General features: G+C 42.6%; 1 protein-coding gene across 2 annotated transcripts in view; it reads right to left on the bottom strand.

Moving 5' to 3' along the window:
* The window catches only part of CTDSPL (CTD small phosphatase like), a 141,888-nt gene extending 131,655 nt beyond the window's left edge, over positions 1–10,233 (bottom strand). The window contains exon 1 of one of the 2 annotated variants that reach the window (XM_032794641.2): positions 9,356–10,233. In XM_032794641.2, the coding sequence (XP_032650532.1) occupies positions 9,356–9,431 (76 nt within the window). In that variant the 5' untranslated portion in view covers positions 9,432–10,233. The remainder of the gene's footprint in view (positions 1–9,355) is intronic. The other variant, XM_075062174.1, reaches the window with a different exon arrangement.
* Positions 10,234–11,214: the final 981 nt, after the last annotated feature.

Below are 11,214 nucleotides of genomic sequence, written 5' to 3'. Positions count from 1 at the left end.
AAAAAAGAGAGAAGATGACAAGATCTGAAGTCACCATGGATATTCTCTGAAGACTCCACGAACAGCGGGCAGCGACAGGTCAAAAGCAAACACGAATGTAAGGAATCACTAAAAAGGATAGAGAATAAGATGGAAAAATTACGCCCTTATAATAAATCCATGTAGCCTATCTTGAATATGTGCATACAGATGAGTCTCCCACGCAAAAAAATACTTGGTATTGAGAAAAGGTTCAGAGAAAGCAATAAAATTAGGTAGGGTTAGGGTTGGAAGGTTCCCCATAATATGACGTGAGATTGAAGAGACTAGGACTTTTCAGCTAGGAAAAGAGCAGACTAAGGGGGGATATGATAGAGGTATATAAAATCGTGAGTGATGTGGAGAAAGTGTTATTTATTTGTTCCCATAATATAAGAACTAGGGGCCACCAAATGAAATTAATAGGCAGCAGGTTTAAAACAAATAAAAGGAAGTCCTTCACACGACGCAACCTGTGGAACTCCTTGCCTGAGGAGGTTGTGAAGGCTAGGACTATAACAAGGTTTAAAAGAGAACTAGGTAAATTCATGGAAGTTAAGTCCATTAATGGCTATTAGCCAGGATGGGTAAGGAATGGTGTCCCCAGCCAGGGCCGGCTTCAGGAAGTGCGGGGCCCAATTTGAACATTTTCGGGGGGCCCTGGCAGGGATGACTTAAAAAAAATGTGTAAAAAAACAAAAGCCTCTCATTTCTTCCATGTATTATTTACTTTCCATAACTATATAAATAATAAAATTATATATTATGTACATCGCATCATATATGCTGTTGATTTGTTATTAATGACCGCCGTTTCACATGTGTGGGTCCCTGCTACTCCCTGGTGGTGTGCATATGTGTGGGTCCCAGCTGCTCCCTGCCCCCCTCATTGAAGCATGTGTGCAGGGTTACAGCCCTGGGAACTGCAGGGCAGCCGTGGATATGGGGCTGGTTGGAGGCAGGGCAGGGGCTGACTGGAGGTAGGGCCTGGCTGCAGGCAGGGCAAGGGGTGCGGGGTGGCTGGAGACAGGGATGTGTGGGGCGGGCTGGCTTCAGGCAGGGCCGCAGGGGATGCGGCAGGGGTTGGCTGAAGACAGGACAGGGGGTTTGGCAGGGGCTGGCTGTGGGCACTGGGTGCAGAGCTGGCTGCAGGCGGGGCTGGTGTGGACAGGGCAGGGGGTGCAACAGAGGCAGCTGGAGCCCCAGCCTTTTAAATAGCCCCTAAACCCCCCGCTATCCCAGGGCTCTGGGGCTATTTTAAGGGCCCGGGGCTCCCCTGCTTCTGCCCCATTCTGGACCTTTTAAATAGCTGCGGGAGCCCTGGGGAATGCATGGGGGCAGCAGGGCTCTAGTGGCTATTTAAAGGACGGGGGTGGCAGAGGCAGCTGGAGCCCCAGCCCTTCAAATATCCTCCAAGCCCCCCACTACCCCAGGGCTCTGGGGGCTATTTAAAGGGCCCGGAGCTCCAGCCAGGAGAGCGGGGCTGCAAGGTAGGGCTAGCCGCGCTCCGACCGGAGCGCCAGCCGGGGCCGCGGGGCTAGCCGTGCTCCGGCCGGAACCCTAGCTGGGAGAGTGGGGCTGCGGTGCTTGCCGCGCTCCACCTAAAGCTCCAGCCAGGAGAGCGGGGCCACAGGGCTTGTCACGCTCCAGCCAGAGCGCCAGCTGGAAGAGTAGGGCTGTGGAGCAGCCACGTTCCCGCTGATGCTTTGGTCAGGGGAGCGGGGCCACGGAAGACCCCGGAGCAGACCGCAGCCAGGGTAAGTAAAAAAAAAATTAAAAAGACGCTTAAGGCGCAGGGCCCAATTCCCGGGAATCGGGCAAATCGGCCTAAAGCCGGCCTTGTCCCTAGCCTCTGTTTGTCAGAGGGTAGAGCTGGATGGCAGGAGAGAGATCACTTGATCATTGCCTGTTAGGTTCACTCCCTCTGGGGCATCGGTCACTGTCAGCAGACAGGATGTTGGGCTGGATGGATCCTTGGTCTGATGCAGTATGGCCATTCTTATGTTCACTGACAACTATGAGACCTTAAACTGAGATCCATCTTCTCAGCACAATAAAGATCCCATGGCACTTTTAGTAAGATTAGGTATTTACTCCTATGCCCTTGACAAAATTCTCTCCTCTCCCCTGTTGTACAGCTCCCCTCTCTTGGCTGTTGGAAGTGAGGGGGAGATCACAGCTTTGCCTTGCACCATCATAACAAAAACACTATTTATAGTTTCGCTGCTGATTAATAGCTAGGAACAGCAGTCATGAAACTGAAAGATTGCTATCATGTTTCACTGTGCTGCTTCTGGGAACTCTGAAGGAGCACGAGGGCGGGGGGAGCGACAATCCTCCACTGTTGAGTCACTCTGCCCAGAAAGTGGAAGAGCCTCTGAAGGAGCAGCAGAAGAATGAAACTGACAAAAGTAATCAGTTTCACAGGTGCTATTAATAAGCTACTGAACCACCATGAAAGTCATCTGAAACACGTTCATTTTTACCATGCAACTACATGGGCTCAACTTTGTGGCTTACAGATGCACATTACTAAGGTTTTGTTTTGAACATTTTTTTTTTAATAATATATCTGTATCTATATTGTTTTTCCAGTTACACCATCTGTAGGCTCTGTAGTGTTACGTAAGATACCAAGTTTCATTCCTGCTCCTATTGCTCGCTGAAGCCTTGGGAACGCAAGCAATCAGCAGCACCAATACTGCCATGAGCTGGAGCCATGTCAGATCTCAGAGGCATAGCAAAATGGTCTAGTCAGTAGCTGGACAAGACCTCCAAGATGAAAGAATATGAAATATACATAATGTATCTTTTGTACACCACATTAGTTGCTACTTCATCTCCTACATACCTCTTCCAGAAGTTTCAGTTTACCCTTTAAGTATACATTCAGTAAATTTTGGCACATTGGACATTTTTCACCCGAGGGTGAATCATACCTGTGTTATGCAGAAGGTAGACTAGATGACGATTTCTGGCCTTCAAATCTACTTAGAAAGACTTTGTAATTTTTAGGAAAGAGGCGGTGGCTCTTCAGGCTTGTTTGCTTTTTAAAAACTTAGGAAATGGTCTTGCTTAAGAAGAATTCTCTCACTTTTGATTCATCCTCTATGTAAAGCATTTAATTATTGGAATACTTAAAGATCCATTTTATTGCATCTGTTCTGTAGATAACAGACATCAGTTTCCAGTGCTGTCAATCTATTACTCTTAAGAACCCTAAAAGAAACCAAAAACAAAACACTGCAGTAGTATGAACTGTGCTAAAATACTAGACACTCTATTGCATTCATGTGAAAGCTATTTTGATAAAATATTGAATAAGGCCTAAGAACACAGACTAGTCCTGACATCATGAACGTGGTTTTTCCTCCCCATCTGAGCGAAGCTGGAAATTTCACTGTAAACATTAATATTACATTACTCTATACTAACTGGTACTGAAAGACACAGATTATTTAGCATTCATTGTGATCTGCAAATATTTTGGTTTTTCCTATAACAAACAGATTTTAGTACCTGCAAAAACTATTGCCATGCAATGTTAAAACTGCACAGATAAAAATCTTACGTCATCAAGAAATGTATAAGAAACTAAAACCTAAGCAACTAACATGGGAAAGAGGTTCAGACTACTTTTTGTTTGCAACTATTTAACTAACTCCTGACAAATAAGTGGCTGAAAGCATTTTTGTGAATTTTTCTACAGCCCAAGCCTTCCATCTGAAAACTGAGATATTTCTCCCACCGCTACAGTTCTCTGATCCTCCAAGGATTCCTCCAGCAAAAGTGGAAAATACAAGATTTGTATTCCTGATATATCCAAGGTAAAACAAGTTTATGGTTTTCTTAAAAGTATCTCAGAGTTCTTTATGTGGGACAAACCAGCAAAAAGGGCTTTTCCACACACACCCCGCCCCCCATTTGACTCTGTTCAAGCCTCCAGGTCAGCCTGTGCCAGGTAAGGAGAAAGTATATAGTAATGTCATTAAATGGGAACAGCTTCATCAGGTTTCACAAAAAAAACCTCAGATGCCTCTTGAGCAGACTCAAGTGATTTTTACAGTGAACTTTCGCCCCACCCATAAACCAAACAAATCACAAACTCCTCAATGAGAATTTACGGCTTCATATTTCATATATTTTTATCATTCAGATTAGTGCTAGCACTAAATGTGATGAGCAATTTCCATGCACACACAAATTACTTGGAAACGTATTTATGATGTTTATTAGTGTGAATCTCAGCACAGATTAAACTGAGAAGGCTAAAATATAGTGCATGACAGATCACACTGTGTTTTATTGACTCATATTAGAAATGTGTTTCAATTTGCATTTCTGAATGCCAGACTGAAAATATAGTCTTGCTGTTTTTTAAGGCACACTAATTTCTGAAAGCTTAAGTTAAATCACCACATTAAGACAAGTCTGAATTCAAAGAGCCCACCATTAAATAAAATGACAGTTTCACAGCCCTCAGATATGGCTTGAGTACCAGACATTTGTATAAACTATCATTCAGATCACCAAAAATAATCATCATCATCATCCCAGTTTGAGTTTTAACTGCAACTTTAAACCAAGTCTTAGGTTACCACATGTTATTACAGTGTATCTAGAATGTAAAACTTAGTGTGATTGCTCTGGTTTCATAACAATTATGTCACTAGTTAACGTTTTAAAATTTACCCTCTGTAATGAACCACATTCCAATGCAGAGCTAGAAACAACTTCTACATTTTCTTCTTAATGTTACTTTCTACTTCATGTTATTTAGTATGTTTTGGTGAATATAAAAAAGATTGTTACATTGATACTTTATTTTAAAACAGCATGTGTTCAAATGTTCATGAAGCATTAAAATCCTATTGAAATCACAGTGATAAAAAGGAAATAAAATATTCCAAATATCAGATACTTAAGTTGTGATTAAATCACGTTAACATTAAAATTCAAGAACACTGTACTTCAGTTCTACTCCAAATGTGAGCTTTTAGGCGAAGATCTTTTGAAATGCTTATTACTTCAAATAAAAAAAGACCTGAAGAAGAGCTCTGTGTAGCTGAAAACTTGTACCTTCCACCAACAGAAGTTGGTCCAAAAAAATATATTACCTCACCTACCTTGTCTCTCTTTCATATCCTGAGCCAAACACAGCTACAATGGGACTGCAAACATATTGCCTCAAATGACAATGAACACTCTTTGTAAAAAAGGAGGAAAATGAAGCTTCTCAAGACTTTTATATTTTCATAAAATATTAAAGGTTATACTTTATTCAAAATACGATTACTGGTTTTATGTTCCAGGTCTGAAATTTTCCAAAAAATAATTGCTTTCACACATACAACAGAAGACATTCATAAAGACAACCTGCAATAATTCCAAATTACTGAATGGGAGCTTTGATCATGGTCAAATTTTAGAACAAGTTAGGAAAGATGTGTCTGAACTGAGAAAATCAACCAAACATCAAAGAGAATCTGGACAGCAGTGTACTTACTAACTGGACTAGAATGTCATGCCACTGCTACATATGTGTTAATTTATAGACTATTTAAACACCCTAAAATCTCTGCATTGATGAAGATTAAAAAGAAATTCACAGATGCAAAATAAAGGCTATACACTTTTTTGGCCTAGTTACACAATACATATCAATTAGCTTGTCTGCCTACACAATATTCAGTGCTAAAATCTATCATCACTGCTCTCTTTTCAAGACATTTAACTATATATTAAGTAATAACTGATCAGTACATAAATATAAATAATTCAGTTAATATAAGTGTCTACTTTCCATCTGTAACATGAAGATCTAAATTTTGAATAAAAACTAAGATAAAATCTGTCACTCAGAAACAAGAAAATTTACTTTTCTTATTCTTATAAGTATTTCCATTTTAATTGCTAGCTACAGCTTTTGTTGTTGTTTTGAGTTTACAAAAGGCAGATATGACAAGCTCCAGAGTTTTCAGCAAAGGGGAACACTTTAGCTTACTGAAAGTCTATAAAAGAGTTTGTTAGCTTTCTGCTTAAAAATATTTTTAAATAGCCATCCAATCTTTTAAATTTGCACAAGAGATTTATAATTCCAAGCACCAATTTATTTACACTTACATCAGCAAATACCAAAATTAGCTGAAAGTGTAACAACTTCTAGAAAAGAAACTATTTCAGGACAAATGTTAAATTAAATCATTAAAAATGTAGTTGTTACAACTTTCAATAGTTGGCCTTCATTTTGACTGTCAGACCTAAATGTAGTGCACCATCATGTGGCAGTCAGTCATTGAATAATTCATATTAAAAAGTCAACGTTCTTCATGGTTTTGATCCAATTATTAGAATTAAATATTTGTTAACTGTGCCACTGTAATACTGATCATTAAACTTTAATGGGAAGTTCCATTACCATAGAATCCAATTTTTTAAGGATTTTTTTTTATGCACTTTAAAAAAATCAAAATATTTTCTTGCTAGTTCAAAGCATAACGTTTACATGAAGAGAACTGTCCCTAGTGCCTATTAGGTAGGTCTTTATTTTGCTAGCCTGCATCATGGCACCTTGCAAAGGTAAAATATATAGATATTAAACATTTTCAGAGTTGGAGCATAGATATTGTATACTAAATTTCTAAAAAATTACTCCTGAAAACCCTATACGACAAGTTATATCCTAGAGCACATTTTCACCGCCAAAGCCTAAAATCATACAGGAAGTGGACAGAGTAAACTGAAGCAATAGAAACAGTGCTGTTATAATTACAGAACAATTTCAGAAGACATTATGTACTAAAAACAAATTCTGGAACTGATTGCTTCAAAAGATGTATGCTGATTTATTAAAAACATACATGTCAGAGAACCACTGTATACACATCAATTTAACACAAACAAGTTACTGAAGATTAACCCTGATGCACTGATTTATACAGCTGTGTTGACTTACACTAAAAGTTCAAGTCCCCCCACAGCCCCATGTATACTGCACCTTAGGTTTAGGCTCTGCTTTAGCATATACCATCTCAAAGCTTTGCTTGAACTCTAAGGAATCCCCAAGTTACAAAAAAGCCTTACCATAACCTGAAGTCACTAAAGTGAGGTATGCAAATAACCTTAAGACAACCTACAAACACTGAAAAATAGAAAATCCTCTAACCATACCTAGATTTTAAGGATGGCCAGCATTTCCATTACAAAACCCAGCAGACAGGCAATTTACAACTCTTTACCTTAACAGTTTGCATAGGAATGACACTTGACAAAACCTCAGAGCATATATCATTTTGTTACAAATTTTGAAACAAATTCAGTCTAAAATTCACTTATTTAAAATGCTTCTCTATGTTTTTACCTAACAAAAATCCATTAAAAATGAAGTTTTAAAGACCAGTAACCTATATTGAAAGTTAGGTAATTCTGGGTTTTATTTTTCTAAAGCTGTAAAAATTCCCCCGGTTTAAAAAACCACTACTATGCCAGTGCACACTGGCTAATTTTCCATGATTTTTACTTTAAGATAGACTAGAATAAGTAATATATGAATATATAACATGCAAATATATACCACAGATAATATATAATCAAACACAGAATAATGAATCTGAAGACACTTATGTTTATTGCAAATGCATGTATTTACTAAAGGTGTCAAGTTGTACTCTGTCAACTGTGTCTCCACTATTCTGTCTACTGTAAAATTCTCACTGAGGATAACACCAGCACACCTTCACCAGTAATAACAGCAATAATAGGAGCTCCAATATAAACAGGCCTCTGGGTGTCACTGATGTTTTAACTACTGTATCACCTAACCCTACTCCAAAGATGTCTGTGAGACTCTGTATAAAATGTCAACGACAAGTGCCTTGTATACAGTTGCACACCCCAAACCAATCACTGCTATCATCAGTGGGAAATATTAGAAGCCTGAATACACAAGACCTCATAGTAAATGTGTCATTTCACAATTGGTTGGATGAGAGACCAGTGATTCTCGCATTCCTATTCCAAAGGAGAAAATGCTCCTTTATAACAACCACCTCTGATGGCATGGATTAATTTCTTATATATTATTGTACTTTCTTACAAACTGCCTTCCCATAACAGGAAGGCTATCAGTGGTTAGGTGTGGAGTGTTTTGCTCTAAAACAATGTTATAATGAAACAGGGACTGAGCCCTCTAGCTATTCAGAATTCCTTACCATTACAAGAACCTTCACACTTAGCAAAAAAAGGAAGAGTGCTGCAAGACACCAGAAAACAATATCTATTAACAGATGTTTCTTTCATATATGCACACTTCTGTTCCTTTTGCCTTGTTTTTACCTACTGTATCAAAAAAAAACCCACACATTTATACACATAATAACTTTCAAGACCTGTAATGCGCTCAAAAAAATTCCAGGGACCCTGGACTCTGTCTGTTAAAGACTGTCTTTTATTCATCCTGTAGTGCAGGGGTCGGCAACCTTTCAGCAGTGGTGTGCCAAATCTTCATTTATTCACTCTGATTTTAGGTTTCGCTTGCCAGTAATACATTTTAACATTTTTAGAAGGTCTCTTTCTATAAGTCTATAATATATAACTAAACTATTGCTGGATGTAAAGTAAATAAGGTTTTTAAAATGTTTAAGAAGCTTCATTTAAAATTAAATTAAAATGCAGAGCCCCCTAGACCAGTGGTCAGGACCCAGGCAGTGTGAGTGCCACTGAAAATGAGCTCACGTGCCACCTTTGGCACCCGTGCCATAGGTTGCCTACCCCTGCTGTAGTGCCTACCTCTGTATCACAACAGACAGACAGTTAGCCAGATCAGTTTGCTTGACCACTTTCAGATGCTAAGTAGTCTTGGTTTCTTTTTCAGGGTCAAAGCATAATCCTTCAACAAGATCTGAAGATAAATTTTCTGTTTTAATTAAGATTGGGAGAGTCACAAGCCTCTTTCCCCCTAAAGCATCTCTTTGCCCCAGACTGAAATTTCAAAATTTTCTAACAAGCCAGACAGAAGTGTTTCTTCCTAGAGAGCCTCCAGGGTGACAAAACAAGTTTGCAGAAGTTACATTAAATGACCCTCTGGAGACACAACATATTTTATTTAAATAAAATCTAGTTAATGCTAAATTAAAATAATTGTATGAATTATCTAGACAAGCAGACTCAGAAGCCATCACACAAACACTGGCTTCAACCTACACCCTGTAAGCAACCAAACAGGCCTCCAGTCCCACTGCCTTGGAAGGGTATTTTTACTATCTGTGGAGTGTATATTATTATTTCATGCATCTTTACAGCGTCCATCACTTTAGTATAATCTAAAAGGAACGCTTACCTTTATCCTGAGTGCAGGACAGTATTTCCTCCTCTTTGGGGTTAGTCACCTGGGTGATAATGGACGGGTTGTCCATGGAAACAGAGTGCGATTTCACCTGGCTATTTCCCTCCCGGAGGCAGGTTTGTGTGCGTTTGTTTTTAGGGACCGATAGGCAGATTTCTCTCTCAAAACTCCTTCAGGAACGAAGCCATCCAGGAAAAAAAAAAAAAAAAAACGCGCGCACAGGGGACCCCTCCTATAGTGCCGCCTCCTCCTCCTCCAGTAGTAATTCCCAGTGGGGGGTGAGGGAAAGGGAGGGAAATATCACCCCCACCAAAACAAAAATCCTGAATCACTCCCCCCCCCCGAATCACCACTCCTAAAACGTCCAAAATAGATCACCTCCCAAAACACCCTGCCTAGGAAACCTCTCCACCCCCTAAATCCCTGTACGACCCAGAAATATGTACCAACCCTCCTTAACCTGTATCACCCCAAATCAGCCCAGCCCCCAATGACTATATAAGCCTACCTACCCCCTAAATAACTCTCCTCCTTCCCAGCCTGTATCACCCCCAAATCAACCCAGCCCCACTAATAAGCAGATCCCCCTCTTCCTAACCTATCACCCCCAAATCAACCCAGCCCCCAGTAACAAGCAGATCCCCCTCCTCCTAACCTGTATCACCCCCAAATCACCCCACCCCCAATAATAAACAGATCCCCCTCCTCCTAACCCGTATCACCCCCAAACCAACCCAGACCCCCAAAACGGTCTGATCCTACCCAGCCCCCAGCTACCCTCGCCCCTCCTCACCCCGCCCGAGAGCCCCCCCCTAAGAAACCTGTAAGACCCCCCACACACACCACACACACGCAATTCGCTACCATGCCCCAACGCCCGAGCCAGAACCCGCCCCCGGGCGCTCCCTAGCCCAGGCCCCCGCCCGCCGGCCCCCCGCGGCACGCTTGCGGGCTCCGCCGAGACACCAGCTCCAGGGGCAAGGAGCCGCCACCGCCGCCCTGCGAGAGAGGAGGAGGAAGGAGGAGAAGAAACGGGCGTTGGCGGGGGGGCCGGGCTCCAGTCCGGGTCTCCGCGCTGCGCCACCGCTGCCCGCCGCCGCGCTTAGAGCCTGCCAATGCGCTCGCAGCGCGCCGCGCCCCGCCTCCCTCTCCTCACAGCCAGGCCACAGGCGCCTCCCCCACCCGCTGCTTCCCCGCCGCGCCGCCAATAGCGGGACGCTCCAACATGGAGACGGAGGCTGTGGCAGGAGCCCGGTCAGCCGCGCGAGCGGTAAACAACGGGGCGGGGCCTCCGCCGCCCGGCGGGAAACGCCCCGCTCCGGCCGCTCAGGGGGCGGGACCTGCTCCGAGGGGCGGGGCTTGCACAGGAGGTGCCATGCAGGGGGACGCGACGTCCAAAAATGGGCGTGGTTATGCATTGGGGCGGGGCTAGCACGCCAAGGAGAGGCGCATCACGCAATGGGCGGGATCAATTTTAAACGTGGGCGTGGTTACCCCTTAGGGGCCGGGTAACCCACACAAGGGGGTGGAGCTGGTTATTCCATAAGGGCGGGGCTAACGCAAGGGTTGTGCTATCCCACAATGGGCAGGGTCAACCTCAAAAGTGGGCGTGGTTATTCCTTAGGGGGTGGGGAGACACAGGAGTAGAAACTAGTCCACAAGGGACCAGTCAACTTCAAAGTGGGGGTGGTCATTCACTGGGGGCACTAACACCAGAGGGGAAGAGGGTCCCCACAAGGGTCAACTCCAAAAATGGCTGTGCAATTTCAGAGGGACCAACCCTCTCGTGCAAAGGGAGGGGTAACCTTCGAAAGTGGGAGTGGTTATTCTGTGGGAGGCAAAACTGACATAGA

Source organism: Chelonoidis abingdonii, chromosome 2 (genome assembly GCF_003597395.2).
Source record: "Chelonoidis abingdonii isolate Lonesome George chromosome 2, CheloAbing_2.0, whole genome shotgun sequence".
NCBI classification, from domain to species: domain Eukaryota; kingdom Metazoa; phylum Chordata; order Testudines; family Testudinidae; genus Chelonoidis; species Chelonoidis abingdonii.
This window is presented reverse-complemented; position numbering and strand designations above follow the sequence as displayed.